This window comes from Cetorhinus maximus, chromosome 12, assembly GCF_964194155.1.
Source record: "Cetorhinus maximus chromosome 12, sCetMax3.hap1.1, whole genome shotgun sequence".
In the NCBI taxonomy this organism is placed as follows: Eukaryota; Metazoa; Chordata; class Chondrichthyes; order Lamniformes; family Cetorhinidae; genus Cetorhinus; species Cetorhinus maximus.
In genome coordinates, this window is record NC_135890.1 from 30,707,176 (window position 1) to 30,724,672 (window position 17,497).

A 17,497-nucleotide genomic window follows, 5' to 3' on the forward strand; every position below is an offset into this window, starting at 1 on the left:
GGCAGGCAACACAGCCATCTGGACTTGCACTCATGGCTACAGGCAACTGTGTCTATCCCCCTAACTATACTGTCCCTTACTACCACTACATTCCCATTAACTGCCCCCACATGAATGACCTCCTGTACCACGGTGCTATAGTCAGGGTGCAGCCCTGACTTTCATCTATATAGGTTGCAAGAACCTCAAACTTGTTGGACAACTGCACAAGTGGAGGCTCCTGCACGTCTACCTTCGCAATCCCCTTACCTGCCTCACTCAGTCACACCCTCCTGTCCCTGACCACTGAACAAATCAGAAGACCCTAAACTAAGGGGTCTGACTGCCTCCTGGAACAAACTGTCCAGGTAACTTTCCCCCTCCCTGATGCGTTGCAGTGTCTGCAGCTTAGCCTCCATCCAATGACCCTAAGGCGAAGTTCCTCCAGCCGCAGACATTTACTGCAGATCCATTTACCCTAATCACACCAGCATCCAGGAGGTCCCATATTCTGCAGTCACAACACATCACCTGCCCTGCCATCTTAGTTAAGAAAAGTATAAATTAATGAACACTTAATTTATAATTAATAAACCCAACTACTCTCAATAAGCTTTATTAATGCTAGCAAAATTTACTATACTAAATAAACCTTACAATTACTAAAAAGTACCTAGGTTTTGAAGGATAAATGAGCAAATTAATCACCAACAAATCACTTACTTGTTTCCCTGTGACATCACTTTTTATTTTACTTTTATTTATTCTTGGACCCCTTCCCTATCATGCTGGTTTTGGACCCTTGGATCCCTGGTTTTGAACTCTCCGTGTTTAAGACTACATGACCTGTATGTTTACTAAACTCCTAAATAATAAAATGAATAAAGAAAAAGCTTTGTTTCCGGTATTGAAAACTGTTGACTATATGAAAACAATTTTACCTTGACATTGTTAATGACCTTATATAATTTATAATTTTTAGTTGATATTTGGTCTGTCGGCTGCATCATGGCGGAGATGATTACAAGCCGGCCTCTTTTTAAAGGCATCGATCGTATCCTTTGCAACTGCGACAGACTCTGTTAATTACTAAAAGGTAGAGATCTAATTATGCAGATCAGTAATGTAATTAGTAAATTAGTGTTGGAGTCTTAACAACAGCCTCCAGTTGACAATGATAGGCTAGGTAGTATATTATTTTCAGCACTGAGAAAATCAAGTCCATACGTGGCCCACAGTCTTGCCTACCATTGTCATGTAAGAATTGCAAATTTGTTTTAGTTTTAAACATTTGCCTCGATACCAGACACCACTCCCAGCAGTATCGGAGAGGCATGACCAATGTGCCCTTTCTTTTATAAACTCTTTTGGGGTGAATTTTCATGAAAGTGTTACCGTTTGTCTGCCATAACCTTTGCAGAGGGCCCGTGGAAATTTGAGGAAAAGGGTGTTTCATGTTTCCATTGCTCATTTCCTGATATTGGGGCAAATGACTGGAAATTAGTGGAAAGGATCCCCCTATGAATGGAGCAGCAACATCGAAATTTACATTTGAGACAGGCCCCATGTTTATAACAGGAACCAGGTGGCATAGATTGAGAGGAAGAGGTAGGAGGTTGAGAGGGGATGCAGGGAAAAATCTTTCACCCAGAGGGTGGTGGGAATCTGGAACTCACTGCCTGAAAGTGGTAGAGGCAGAAACCCATCTCACACTTCTCTGGGTTGAATTCCATTTGCCACTTTACTGCCCACCTGACCAGTCCACTATCAACCATGCGGCCAATTTTTGAGTTAGCTGCAAACTTCCTGATCATGCTCCCCACCTTTATGTCCAAATTGTTAATAAGTATCACAAAAAGCAGGGGTCCTCATACTGAGCCCTGCGGAACCCCACTGGAAACAGCCAGTCGCAAAAATGTCCATCAACAATTACTTTGTTTCCTGCCACTGAGCCAATTTTGCATTCAGCTTGCTACAGTCCCATGGGCTCCTATTTTTTTTAACCAGTCTGCCATGTGGGACTGTGTCAAACGCTTTGCTAAAATCCATGTAGATCACATCAACTGCACTACCCTCCTGTGTCCAGGAGATCACTGGGCCACAGGTGCTTGCGTAATCTGCCCCTGGCCTACTGACATCATCCTTTCTATGCAGAAGAGTAGAGGAATTATCCCTGGTGTCCTGGACAATATTTATTTCCTAATCTGCACCACAAAAGATTATCTGGTCATTATGACATTGCTGTTTGTGGGAGCTTGCTGTGCACAGTTCAGCTGCCTCATCTCCTACAGCACAACAGTGACTACACTCAAAAGTGGTTCATTGGCTCTAAGGCATTTTGGGGCGTCATGTGGTCATGAAAGGCGCTGTATAAATGTAAATCTTTTTTCTTTGACTCTTCATGGTTCGCCCAATTGAATGTGTCTGCTTTTCACAGATGACAATACCTTGGATATTTGATTGATGTGTGGCATCACAGAGGGTTACAGTGTTTAATTAACTTAATCGCACATCAGGGTTTTTGCCCTACAGTTTACAGCTATGTGGTTCATCGAAAATGGTCCTTGACTCTCAGTTTATAGATCTAGATCAACTGACAGAAATCATGAAAATAACAGGTACACCCACGCAAGACTTCGTTCAGAAGCTGCAAAGTCAAGAAGTAAGAACATTTTAAACCTATAAAAAGTAACAAAAAGAACATTTTAATAGTTTCTCTCTCATTAGAAATACTCTGCCAACGATATCATAGGAACATTGGGAACATGGGCAGGCCAATCAGCCTGCATTTAGATCATGGATGCTGTGCACCTCAACTGCATTTTCCAGCTTTATATGAAAGCTCAATTGTAGAAAAGGAATATCAGTGAAAATGGGTTCGATTTTAACTCTAAGCGAATGGGATTTCAGCGAGTTAGAACCAGGCTCACTCACTCCAAAGTATGCTTAAATGGCAATGAGTTATAGGTATTCACACATTTTCCTGCACAAATTGTTTAAGGGCCATGTCTGCAGTGGTACGTACACTCACACCTCTGAGTCACAAAGTTGTGAGTTCAAGTCTCACTTCTGGACTTAAGCATAAAAAATCAAGGCTGACACGCCAGTGCAGCATTAAGAGTGCTGAATTGTTGGTGTCTTTTGGACGAGATGTTAAACCAAGGCCCCACGTGCCTTCTTAGATGAAGTAAAAGATCCCATGGCACAATTTCAAAGAAGAGCAGGGGAGTTATCCCCAGTTTCCTGCCCAATATTTATCCCTCAATCATCATCACAAACGCAGATTATTTGGTCATTATCACATTGTTTGTGAGAGCTTGCTGTGTACAAATTTGCTTCCACATTTCCTACATTACAACAATGACTACACTTCAAAAGTACCAATGGTTGTGAAAGGCACTATATAAATGCAAGTATTTCTGTTTTTTGTTACTTTGATTATTGTAGATGATGATATACTCTTCTAGCAACGTTAGGAAGCAAAATCAGTAAAATGATTTTTAAGATGCAGATTGTATGACATCTGATTATTTGTGTAAATCTGTTAACTGTACATTTCCTGTTTGGGTCATGATGCTGCTATGAGCTGCTAATTAGATTTGGTGCTGTTTCCAACTGCTGCAAGAAAAAGGTTCAGTTCCAGAGATAGGTTACCATAACAACAGACACATAACAACCGCTGGCAAAACAAGGACTGTATAAGAGCTGAGCTTTTAATGGATCTATTTTTTTTATAACAGAGACTGAATCAATTCCCTTACACTTTGTATTTATTTCAGGAAGCTAAGCAATAAAAAAAAATGCTACCATATAGAAATTGATATTTTTAGTGATGCCATTGATTTAAATATAGGGCTGAAATCTCTGGTCGGCAAGCAGGGACAGGGCCCGGGGCGGGGTCCAACCTTAAGGTTGGGGGGCAGGTGAAAAGCCCAGGTGGCCTTCGCATTTCTCATGGAACCTCATCCACGGGCCGGATGAGGTTTCATGAAGTGTTTAAAAATTCAATAGAATTTTTTTTTAAAAAAATCATTGATATGTCCCAGCTTATCTGACAGTGTCATATGAGGGGACATGTTTTAAAAGTTTTCAAATACTTTATTTAGAAATTTTAAACTTAAACAAATCTTCCCGAGGCACCTCTGTGCCTCAGGGAGATTTCTGCACTCTTTTGCGCACATGCACGAAAGAGCGCACTCTCGACTCAGGGAATCCCTGCCCGCCCGCACAGGGAGCGCTCAGCACTTCCAAGTGTGTGTCACGCTGGGCGGGCCTTAATTGGCCTGCCCACGTAAAATGGCGGCGTGCACCCGATCGTTCATGCTTGCTCCCACCCGCCCCTGCACGGGGGTCAAAATTCAGCCCATAGTGCTTTAAATATGGCAACACTTTAATACGGCAACATCAGTAGGCACATTCTTAAAGCGGCATTTCCTTCAAAATTTATATGGTAAAAGTGATTGTTACTTATAAAATTATGGAATACTAAACAAAAGTCATGATTCTGATATGCATGGTTTTTTTTTCTAATAATTCTTCCAAACTGTAACAGAGAGGGTTGATAGTCAAAACCCAAAAGGGGTTCTTAAGTGACATACACAGTTGAAAATCATGATGAAAAACATTTATTAAATATACAAAATAAGAACTTCTTTGAAGCAATTTTAACCAGAGAAGCAATTAACAGCACCAACAGATACTCCTTTCAAGTGAAGCAATGCTTCACTTGCACTTCCCTCAATTTGGTCTACTATATTTGCTGAAGCCAATGCAGTCTCCTCTACATTGGAGAGACGAAACACAGACTGGGTGACCGCTCTGCGGAACACCTTCGGTCTATCTGCAAGCATAACCCAGACCTTCCCGTCGTTTGCCATTTCAACACACCACCCTGCTCTCATGCCCACATGTCCGTCCTTGGCCTGCTGCAATGTTCCAGTGAAGCTCAATGCAAACTGGAGGAACAGCACTTCATCTTCCGATTCGGCACTTCACAGCCTTCTGGACTGAATGTTGAGTTCAACAATTTTAGATCATTAACACTCTCCTCCATCCTCACCCCTTTTTTCAAATATTTATTTTTAAATTTGTATATATATTTTCCCCCCGCCTATTTCTATTATTATTTTTAAAATGTATTTCCATTCATTGGTTTTATCCCCACCTTTTAGCCAATTTTGATCTTTACTCCCACACCATCCCCTCCCCTCCCCCCACCCCACCCCCACTAGGGCCATCTGTCACTTGCTCATCTTGTTTTCTACTCTTAATGTCACCATTAGCACCTCCTTTAGCCAGTATCACCACCATCAACACCCCTTCAACCTTTTGTTTACGACATCTTTTGTAATCTCTCCTTTGCCTCCACCTATCACTGGCCTTCTATCCAGCATCACCTGTCCCACCCCCCTTAAACAGTACATATTTCACCACATTTCTACTTCTCTTTAGTTCTGAAGAAGAATTGTATGGATTCAAAACGTTAAGTCTGTCTTTCTCTCCGCAGATGCTGTCAGAACTGCTGAGTTTTTCCAGCAATTTTTGTTTTTGTTTCAGATTTCCAGCATCCGCAGTATTTTGCTTTTATATTAGGCATCAGCCTTGCCTCAATGGTAGCATTCTTGCCTGAGTCAGAAGGCTGTGGCCAGAATTTTTCCATCGGCGATTTGGGGGTGGGGCCCGTGCGCTGACGGGAAAATGACGCGGGATGACGTCGGGAGGAACCCCCGATGTCATCCCGCCCCATTAAAATATTGAGGAAGGCGGGCGGACATCGAAATCAGCTGTCCACCTGCTGACCTGTCAATGGCCAATTGAGGCCATTGACAGGATAATTAAGCCCATTAAATGCCCTGCCCATCCAACCTTAAGGTTGGTGGGCAGGCCAAGAGCCCCAGTGGGGAATAGAAAAAACATGAAATCTCATTCACCAGCGGGATGAGGGTTCATGTCCGTTTTAAAAATGTTTAATAAACTTCATGTCCTTTTTATTAACATGTCCCATCTCGTGTGACATTGTCACATGAGGGGGACATGTTAATAAATTTTTTATTTGTCTATGCTTGATGTTTAAAAAACTTTCAGCGCTCTCCCTGAGACGGCACTTAGTCTCAGGGAGATGTGCGCTCTTTTGTGCACATGTGTGAAAGAGTGCACTTTGACAGTTGGGGAATCCCCCCCCTCCCCCCCACCAGCCCCGCACAGAAAGTGCATAGCGCTCCCCATCGGGCAGGCCGCTGGGTGGGCCTTAATTGGCCCACCCACTCAAAATGGCGGCAGGGATTGGCTGCCCGCCCGCCACCGAGCCAGTGGGGTCCGCCCACCCACCAAGGGCAAAATTCTGCCGTGAGAGTTTAAATTCCACTGCAGGATTTGTGCCACTAACCCATACTGATATTTCAATGTAGTATTGAGGGAGTGACACACTGTTGAAGGTGCTGTCTTTTGGATGAGATATTTAAACTGAGGTCCCATCTGCCCTCAGTTATACATAAAAGATACCCTGACACTGTTCAAAGAAGGATTCTCCAGGTGTCTGGCTGATATTAATCCCTCAACCAACATCATTAAAAGCAGATTATCTGATCATCTATTTTATTGCTGCTTGTGGGACGTTGCAGTGTACAAATTGGCTGACTACACTTCAAAAGTACTTCACTGTTTGTGAAGCACTTTGGGACAGGTTGAGCATGATGCTACATGAATGCAAGATCTTTCTTCCTTACACTAGCCAGCATGAAACACGTGACATATGCATTTTGGGACTTTCACATCAGTGAAACAGAGACTTCACTGGCAGTTTGCAAATAGCTTCAAGAGGCTGAACAGCAATAACTCCCTATTTAAATTTCAGAATTGAACAGTTTTGAATCATGGCTTCATTTTTAGGCATTCCATAATGTAGCAAGTATGGTTGACTAGACTTTAATGGAAATAGTAAAGAACATACACATCGTATGTTTTAACAAAAGGATGTTTCTAATTGAAATAGAAGTAAATATTTTTAAGATCTTAATGATATTTCCAATTTTCAAAATGTATAATAAAGTATTTTAGCAATTTAACAACTTACTAGTTACACTATGTAAAATTTCTTTTATTACATTTCCAAATAAAAATTTTAGATTTTTAATATTTTGTTGTAAAATTACATTGGCTTAGTACTGAAAAAAATGGCATCAGATGTTCACACAGATCTTGGAACAAACTAAATGCTTGGGGAGGCATTAGTTAACTATTAAATGCTCACATACTACCAGTAAAATTTTGTGTTAATAAAATCTTAATAATTAAGCTATATGTTTGTTTTCTACAGGCTAAGAATTACATCAAAAGTTTACAAAGAGTTCCAAAAAAAGACTTTAAAGCCCTATTTGCAAATGCAAATCAAGCGGGTAAGAATCACTTCTATAAATTGATATGTTTTAATGAAGGGATTAGATGGATTATAGCCAATTAATTAGGCAGTGTAGCAATGAAATGTTAGTCGGATATGGTAATTTAGGACAAAAACAGAATTACCTGGAAAAACTCAGCAGGTCTGGCAGCATCGGCGGAGAAGAAAAGAGTTGATGTTTCGAGTCCTCATGACCCTTCAGCAGAACGAAGGGTCATGAGGACTCAAAACGTCAACTCTTTTCTTCTCCGCCGATGCTGCCAGACCTGCTGAGTTTTTCCAGGTAATTCTGTTTTTGTTTTGGATTTCCAGCATCCGCAGTAGTTTTTTGTTTTTATCTCATGGTAATTTAGGACTTTTGTTCTCTGGTTATCTGGGCAATCAAAGATTGATGAAGCAGTTTCTGCTTAAAGACCCCTTTATATTTCCATTTATTTAGACAGATTCCAAAAGACTGTTGTCCATGACTCATTTTGTGTAAATTACTAAAAACTCTCAGGAACAAATCCGAGGTACAAACATAGACCCAATTTTTTCTCTGGTCTATGCTTCTGCCACTGAGATAAGGCAACTTAAATTAGTTGTGTAAATACCAGGTACTGGCTATCCTATAATACAAACTAAACAAGCACCATTGTGAAATGAGAGGTGATCTCATTGTAATTTACAAAATTCTTACAGGGCATGACAAAGTAGATGTAAATAGGATGTTTCTTCTGGCTGGTGAGTCTAGAACCAGGGGACACAGTCTCAGAACAAGAGGCAGGCCATTTAAGACGGAGATGAGGAGGAATTTCTTCAGTCAGAGGGTGGTGAATCTTTGGAATTCTCTAACCAGCGCTGTGGAAGCTCAGTCATTGATCATGTTCAAGACAGAAATAGATAGATTTCTAGATACTAATTACATCAAGGGATATGGGGATAGCTCAGGAAAGTGATGTTGAGGTAGATGATCAGCCATGATCTAATTAAATGGCAGAGCAGGCTCGATGGGGTGAATGGCCTACTTCTGCTCCTATATTGCTATGTTCTAGCAGCATAAATCAGAGATTTGATTATAGAAGGCTGAATTGGTACACTGAATTCAATAGCTGGTAATGAAATTCAATAGGTAATGAAAGAGGTCAAATGCTTGCAATGTTTTTCTTCAAACTACAAACTCACAGCATAAAACTGGCTAAGCTGATCTCTGATGCTTGACCTCCCTCCAAGGGAATGTGCTAGTGAGGCAATGAGGGGTCATGGTATACTTGTGGAGGTGATACCCCAACCATCTTTTGTTACTGACTGCAACTATGAGTGTGCAAGCCAGTGGTACCATCCAATCCCAGCTCAAGCTAATGGTTTTGGTCATTGCCTTGCTGGTGTAGGTGAGTGTGTTAATCTAAAATCAGATTTAAACTCCAACTAGTGTGATTTTCCCTAGGTGGCTGGTAGCCAATTTAGCACCATTGGTATTGGTATTTTCACCTCACAACAGCAATACTAAATTTTACATCATCTGGTTGGTTTGCGCATCATTGCCAAAATTTGGCAATGTCAAATTAAAACTGTTAAGAGGTAATTTTCCTGTTGTGACATTTTGCTTTAACAATCCAACAGCTAAATTGCACCAATGTTGTATTAATATACATTACATCTAATGTGTGTTCTAAGTGACGTAAGTTGGGTATGCTTGATTCTGACAGTGGCTACATTCTCTCTTTTCTGTGATTAACTATGAGAATTTATCTGTGTACCTTTGATGCAGCAGCGTCAGCTTCGCTCAGTTGCAAGCACTCTTGCCTCAGTCGTTGTTAGATCAGGTCCCACCCTAGCAAAGATCTAGGCTGACACTCTGTGCAGTGCAATCATTTTTTAAACGAAGGCTCTGGTTGCACTTCCAGGTAGACGTAAAAGATCCCATGGCACTATTTCAAAGAAGAACAATATTTATCCCATTCAACATTACAAAAAAATTATTCCTCATCATTACTGTTTGTGGGAGCTTGCTCTGCACACATTGGGTGCAACTTTTTTTAAAAATCATTCATGGGATGTGGGCATCACTGGCTAGGCCAGCATTTATTGCCCATCCCTAATTGCCTTTGTTCAGGGGCCATTTAAGAGTAAACACATTGCTGTAGGTCTGGAGTAAGACCAGGTAAGGGCAGCAGATTTCCTTCCCTAAAGGACATTAGTGAACCAAATGGGTTTTTACAACAATCGACTCATGGTCATCATTAGACTTTTAATTCCAGTTTTTTATTGAATTCAAATTCCACCATCTGCTGTGGTAGGATTTGAACTTGGGTCCCCAGAGCATTACCCTGAGTCTCTGGATTACTAGTCCAGCGACAATACCACTTGCCTCCTAGTACAACAGTGACTACAGTTCAAAAGTGTTTTATTGGCTGTTCAGTACCCTGGGACATTGTGAAAGACATTATACAGATCCAAGTCTTTTTTCACTGCTGTGAAGCAGCTTGGCAAACTTTTCTGCATTAAAGTACATGTGGTATTTCACTGTACTAGTTTATGTAATGTGCATATGCAGTTATTCTTTCAAGCTTAGAATTTCATTTGTTTAATAACCTTATGTTGCTGATTTTAATTTTCTGAAAACAGCTGTGAACCTAATGGAAAAAATGCTTGTACTCGATGCTGAAAAACGAATAACAGCTGCAGACGCCTTGGCTCATCCTTACTTTGAGCAGTACCGGGATCCTGAGGAAGAGACCGTTGCAACACCGTATGACGATAGTTTTGATAACATAGATTGCACTATTGAAGAATGGAAATGTAAGCACACTTCCAATATTGATTTTTAAAAAATTGTTCTCAGGTTGTGGGGTCACACTAGATCATACAAATTGCCCATCCGCGGTGCTGGGGTCCACTTCAGAGGGCATTTAGAGTCAAACGCATATTGTAGGACCAGGATCATGTGCAGCCCAGAAAAAAGACTCTGATTCAATGGCTCTCCAATTTTGCCACTAGCCCCCACCAAAAAAAGCTTTCTGCCTCTCATATTCCTCAAGCTAAGGATGCAGGTAGGCGTGAATCTGCAAAATACGTCAAAATCTTCTTTTTTCCCCCCACTCACCTCCATCTTGTTTCTCTATTTCTTGCTCTCTTCTTCGTACACTTCTGACCTTAACATAAAATCAGTTTGAGCCGGGATTGGATGGCATAGTTGGTTAGTGCAATCAGTTTAGAAGAAACACTAAAATTAGTGACACCAGTTAATAAGGCCATTTTAAAAAAGAAAACAAAGTACTGGTGTTTATTGCTAGAGGGATAGTATTGAAAAGCAGAGAAATTATGTTAATGTTGTACGCAATCTTGGTTTATCCGCAATGTTCACTAAAAAAGCTCTCAACTTCACACCCCATTAAATAAATATACTGATAATGATAAGCCTGCAAAAGATGTCTCTTCTGCTTACTACTCCTTCATTTCAGTTACTCTCTCTCTCCCATCTCTTCATTGTTTTGCTCTCACTCCTTCACTTGCTTCTCGCGAACATTTTTTCCCACAATACGGTTTGCCTCTATCGCTCTCATTCACATTTTTTCTTTCTTTTGCTATTCACTTTTCCCTTTTTTCATCTTTCAGTCCTCGTTCTTGGTTTTGTCTATTTTTAACTATTCTGTTTTCACTCTGCCTCACAGCATTGGAGCTGCCACATTAGAGTTCAAGAAGAAAGCAAACGGGGGTGCAGATTCCCAAAGTCAACAGAGAACAGAGCTTTGAAAGAGAATGGAGGGTGGGACTTTAAAACAAAACAGAGAACAGTTAGATGGATATTCAATCGAAAAAGTAGCATGGGGACACTGGAAATTGGAAATTTCTTAACAAAGCAGCCCACTTGATTGGTACCCCATCCACAAACATTCACTCCCTCCACCACCAACGCACAGTAGCAGCAGTGTGTACCATCTACAGGATGCACTGCAGGAATTCACCAAGGCTCCTTCAACAGCACCTTCCAAACCTACGACCACTACCATCTAGAAGGGCAAGGGTAGCAGATAGATGGGAACACCACCACCTGGAAGTTCCCCTCCAAGTCACTCACCACCCTGACTTGGAAATATATCACCATTCCTTCACTGTCGCTGGGTCAAAATCCTGGAACTCCCTTCCTAACAGCACTGTGGGTGTACCTACACCACACAGACTGCAGTGATTCAAGAAGGCAGCTCACCACCATCTGCTCAAGGGCAATTAGGGTTGGGCAATAAATGCTGGCCCAGCCAGCGAAGCCGACATTCTGTGAATGAATAAAAAATAAATGTCGATTGTAACTGCTCTGGCCATTTCATGTAGTTATTATTCCATTGAATTTGTTCATTTACCATCTAATTTATGTTCAAATTGGGTTCAAAGTTGTATGACAAAAATCTTTCCTGTCTGCCAGTTGTAAGGTTGCCAAGTACCATAATTTTAGCCATTCTCAACTCAGTTCCTTAGTTGGCATGAGTCCAGAATACAAACTTCTCACAATTTGATGTAGGTGTGTCATCCTCAGAGAGTATGAGGATATCTGGTATAGGAAATGGAAAACTTCAACTGGTGCAGTAAAGGATGAGCTACTGATATTTGGGTTAAATCACATAGTAATGGTAGAACTAAGACTGTATAAGTGTTTTAATCTGTATTTAATCTATGGAACTCAGGATTCTTCGATACCCACACTGCATCGAAAAACTAGAAAATGTTGGATTCTCCATTACTGCGATCTATCTTCTAGGTGACTGTTGGTAAAATTACAGAAGCTAATAATAATTCAACTAATTCATTGACATGAATTTTCTGATTTATAAAAATGAAGCGAAGCTTTTCTTTCATTTTATTTTGCTATAGTAAAGCCTTTCATTTTGCAATTAAATTTCTATCTGTCTTTCTCCTGGGATGGTTTCACTGCTGTTTCTTTTTCCTACTGGTAGGTCTCTGTGGTAGTTTATTTATACCTCTGGAAACTTCTGATACCCATGTTAGTACCGCCAGATCTGGAACTATGGGGTACAGCTGAGAAAGTCCATAGTTTAATTCTAGGTTCCTGTTGAGTTCAGTTCTAACAGGGTTCCACACCCAAAATATTAACTTGTCTGTTCTCTCCACAAATGCTAACTCGCCTACTGGTGTTTCCAGTTATGTGTAGCCAATTTCAGTTGAAATAGCAGTTGAGATTTTACAGTTGGCCCAGAGGTTCCCCCAGAGGTCTATCTTTGTCCTCTGCTCTTCCTCATCTACATTCTTCCTCTTGTTAACATCATCCACGGACTTCAGTGACAACATAAATTAATGTATTTTTTGTAAGAGTATGTCCTTTAGAGAGAGCTCCAGACTGAGTTCTTTATGGAAAAAAACTTGTAAAAGGCAACATAGACAAATGGAACTATGAAATTAGTGTTACATGTGAAAGGTGGTAAATTGCAAGGAAATAAACTCATTTATTTTCTCCCTAGGTCATACACATAAAGAAGTGATTAACTTTAAACCATCAACTGGAGTACCCGAATCTAAAGAAACTGCAGTGTAACACTGGAATCATAACAATGGGGCAAGACAGAAGTAGTATATACTCGTGGGGCGTGCAGCTCTGAAAACATTACTTTAGTTGTTTCTTGTTTTAATGTTTTGAAAAAAATGTACAATATTTTAATTTTATGTCTATAGCCTGCAGTTCAATCACAGTGTAACTTTGTCTCTTTGAAGGTCAAACTGAAACTCTGCACCAGCATCTCTTGGAAAGCACTTCAGTGTTGTAACATTTTTAAAAGTTCTACAGCATTTAGTGATTTTAGGCCAAAATGTTTCCTGACCATAATTTAGGGAAAAAAGTAGCAAAAGCAATCTTGTCCTTACACCGATCTTTTCATGGTGCTATGTAAATTCAAGTTGTTGTTATTAGCAAAGGATAGTCTGTCCTACCTGCATTGTCTTCAGTCTCTTGCATACTCTGTATGTGGTGTATTTAATCAGTTTTCTCTAAGCGCTGTTAGCAAAAATATAGAACTATTATTAACATTGGTGGAGTGTTGGAATTATAACAAACATGTAAGGGTATTGAAAACTGATTAATCTATTCTCAATTCCATTATAACTATGCTGGAACACTAATTCAAAGTAATTATCAAAGGCTACATTTTTCAAATCCTCGCATAGAATGATTGACGAACTGACCTCTTAAAACTTTCATGTGCAAGTGTACAGCATTGGCCAATCATGTGGGCTTCAGCCACATTTTTAAAAAATTAATTCACTTCTTTTCATTAATTCATTCATATTGTCATAGCTGCATTTTAAAGGACTGAAATTAACAGTGTAAATCCATTGGGTGTTGTTCATCACACTTGAACTTGCCCAAAGATTATGGGTATTACATTGGATGTTCTTCTCAGCCAACTATTGGAATATGTGGAGCAGCCCTCCACTGGGCATCTGGAACCTGTGCGAACAGGCCAAACTGTGTATCTCCTTAACCAATTAGATTGAAGAATCATTAATAAACTATACATAGTCTGAACCAAGATGTGTCAGTTAGAATAGTTAGTTCAATGTAAAATCATCTACAGAGAGAAAATAAAACTGGATGAGAGACAAAATGAAAAGTAACATTTCTTATAATCTACAATAATAATTAAAATCGAAAGGAATGAGACTGCACACTTGTTAAGATTAATTTGGCAGTGATTAAGATTTACAACACTGTTAAAATATAGTTGCTTTACACCATTCCAGGTATTTCAACGTCAAGGCTCTTGGTGAGATACCATTCTTGTGCAACTTCTTGAGGGGAAGGGCATCTCAGACCGCAGCTTCCTGGTTTACACATTTAACTGCATGTGAAATTACTGGAAGTTACTGTCTATCTTACATTAAAAACAATGAGTGCCATTAGGTTCACTGTAATTTCTACCACAAAATCCATCCCATTATTTTTCAAACCAGTGAGAGCATACTTCAACAATTTCCTCAGGGATGTCATCTAGTTATTTATTTTAACTTTTCAATTGTTTCCTGCGAGCTGTGCGTGCAGACACTTATCCAGTGCATTACTAGCCTATGAACCTTATGGTACTAGCATTAAAGCTTTGCTGAAGGAGCAGTATTGACGGAATTTTAGTAAACAATGAACTGTATTGCAGAGAAACCACCAGTAGGCTAAAACATTAAAATATTTTTTAAAGTTTGAAGAGTATCACTGTTTCTGCTAACCACTTGTATTAGTGTACTGGAACACTGTTAAAGAAAAAGTCAGTGGTACTTTAACCACTCAGTGGTAGAATTGCAACGTTTTGTCAGCCTGTTGTATGTTTAGTATTAACAATAAGGAAGCAAAAATCACGGCAGCAGGCTGCACCTCCAGAGGACACCCAAGGTCCAATAAACAACCAAAGAGAACAGCGTCTAAAATTTTGAGAACTACACCTTAGGGAGCAGAGAACCATCCTTTTAAAAGTAATTTCTCTCTCTGGGATTGTTGCCTAATTAACAAAAACTGAAATAATTGGGCAATTTGAGTAGAAGCCCATTAGATATGGTTTCACCTCAAATTATAACCCACTCCCACTGGGATTCTTTCCCTCCCACCGTACAAACACAAACCCCTCTCTCCTCTTCCATATGCCAGAATTCCTAACCTCATGTCTTCTGAGGATATTAAGAAAAGGAAAACTCAGCACCACAGATAATTTATGTTGCTCAAGGACTGAGAATATCACCCAATCAAAACTCTAGCCAGAATGGATAAAATTAATGTGAACTTCATGAGAATCTTAAACTACTTTTATGCTTTAAAATATCTACAGGGAGTAAACTTCAAAGCTCAGGTCAGATGTTTCATCTTTTGCTCCCTTGATGATACAATTTATTCAACTACCTTTAATGTCAAAGGCAAACTAGCCCATATGGCATGGATGAGGATAACAGAGGGGTAAATAAACCAACAGAATGGGTGCTGTAGAATGCAGGGTAGGTGGCTTGATTGGCTGTCAAACCAATTAGCTTTGGGACATCCTGAGATTGTGAAAGGCACTATATAAAGGCAAATCTTTCTTCTTTAGGCAAAAACAATGTTTGTGTTAACCTCACAAAACAGAACAGGTATTTTTTGAAAATCTAATCCATCATCCACAATTAATCAAGTACTAAGGTAGTTTGAGGAGCTGGCATTCTCACGTTTAGTATCTAACACTAGATTTTGGCATGTGCAGCTGGCAAAAGATTCAGCCTTATTATGTTCATTACACCATTTGAGCGATACCAGTTCAAGAGACAGAAACTCCACCCATGCCAGAGTATTTCCTCGGGAAACTGTTACAAGTGCAAGATAGTCCAGGAAGAGTTTCTCCTTAAAGAACAATTGTTGTTCAGTTCACATTTTGTGAGATGAAAGACTGTGAATAAACTTAATAAAAATATCTTAGATTGTGTTGTTGTGTCTGAACATCTCATCAGCAGCTTTGGTTCGTGTTGCAAATTATGCTAAACCACAAAAAATATGATTCAACCTTCACAGTTTGATTATGGTAGAACTTAATAATAAATCTGTTTGAACGGACAAGATGTAATTGTTTACACTTTTGAAATATGTGGAAATCACATATGACTCCATTTAACATGTCAATTTGAGGCTGGTTGATATATTTTACCATCTACTTTTCGGACATCCTAAAGTCATGAAAGATGCTATATATTTTTTCCTTCAGATGGCCTGTCAACGCCCTAATGGTAGGGTGGTCTTAACTCGACAAGCAGCGGGCAAAACATCAGTGCTTTCTTGTGGAATATTGCTGTTTTAGCTGTACTCTGAGCACACTTGAGGTCCCTAAACCTTGATTCTGCCAACTTTCTTCTATTCGCTTTGGACATAGTTAAGTGGGTATGTCTCAATGTAATGAGAGTGCGCATTCTATCTTTAGCAAATATAAATTCCACCTATATGGATTTCTCATTAGCTTGGTTTGGAGACTCTTGGTGGTGGGTTTTCATGTATGTCAAGCACCCAGGAATTAAAAGTCTGCTACTAAAAGTTGGATGATCATCATGAAACCATTGCCGATTGCCATAAAAACTTATTTGGCTCACTAATGTCCTTTAGGGAAGGAAATCCGCTGTCCTGACCTGGTCAAGCTTACATGTGACTCCAGACCCACAGCAATGTGGTTCACTCTTAAAAATGCCCTCTGGAGGGCAATTAGGGATAGGCAATAAATGCTGGCCTAGCCAGCGATGCCACATCCCTTGAACGAGTATTAAAAAAAAGTTGATCAAAAATATTGACTAAAGTAGAACAATGCCTTAAAGGTCGTAAGACAAGTACAATTTTTTTGCAGCAATATTCCTAGATCATGAGGGCAGAAAGTAAAACAATTACATATTGAAATTAACACCAACTTCTAGATTTTGAAAATGAGCTCTGCAGACCTCATATCTGAACATAGAGAGCATCTCCAGAATCACTCTTGCTGTGATGGGTATTCACACAAAATTCATGGTGACTGTACAGTAAATCATTTTCCCCTCACATGTATCCACACAGCCAAAATAATGTGCTTGGCAGTTGGAAGGCAGCTGAAATGGTAGAAGAAATATTTCTAAAATATTTTCAGCAATTAAAAGAAAATTTCAGCTATCTTATCAATGAAATAAAATGACTGACCACATACACAAATACAATTTTCTCACTATTTTTCCTTCATCACAAAGGCGGTGATTGTACTGAGCCACAGGTCCTGACAGCCCTCACACAAATGACTACTCTTCATGTATTTGCCTGAACAGTGCATCTCAGGAAATTATTCAAGCATAAAGATTTCATACCTGAGCTTTATTCTGCCCTAAATTGACATTCTTCGTACATACTGCATGAGAGATCACTGGATAGTACTCTTCCTAACTCTTTCCCAGTCTAGCACAGGGATATTGAGTGGACCTGTCAATTGGCTGTAATTACATAATTGAGCATAAACAAATGACTGAGCCTGGGACTTTCCTGATCAGTACCTTGCAGCATCGCACCATCCAAAGGCATGGGGAGCTCCTGAGGCAGGCTTCCAGGATATACAATTTTACTGAATAAACAAATTCTGGTAGTTTATGATTTTCCTTCAAAGAATGCAAGTGTTGATA

General features: G+C 39.8%; 1 protein-coding gene across 1 annotated transcript in view; it reads left to right on the forward strand.

Moving 5' to 3' along the window:
• The window catches only part of LOC144687346 (mitogen-activated protein kinase 12-like), a 62,229-nt gene extending 48,340 nt beyond the window's left edge, over window positions 1-13,889 (forward strand). Inside the window, exons 8-12 of the mRNA XM_078553335.1 lie at window positions 962-1,033; window positions 2,562-2,641; window positions 7,295-7,373; window positions 9,983-10,156; window positions 12,829-13,889. Coding sequence (XP_078409461.1) covers window positions 962-1,033; window positions 2,562-2,641; window positions 7,295-7,373; window positions 9,983-10,156; window positions 12,829-12,902 — 479 coding nt within the window. The 3' untranslated portion in view covers window positions 12,903-13,889. The remainder of the gene's footprint in view (window positions 1-961; window positions 1,034-2,561; window positions 2,642-7,294; window positions 7,374-9,982; window positions 10,157-12,828) is intronic.
• Window positions 13,890-17,497: the final 3,608 nt, after the last annotated feature.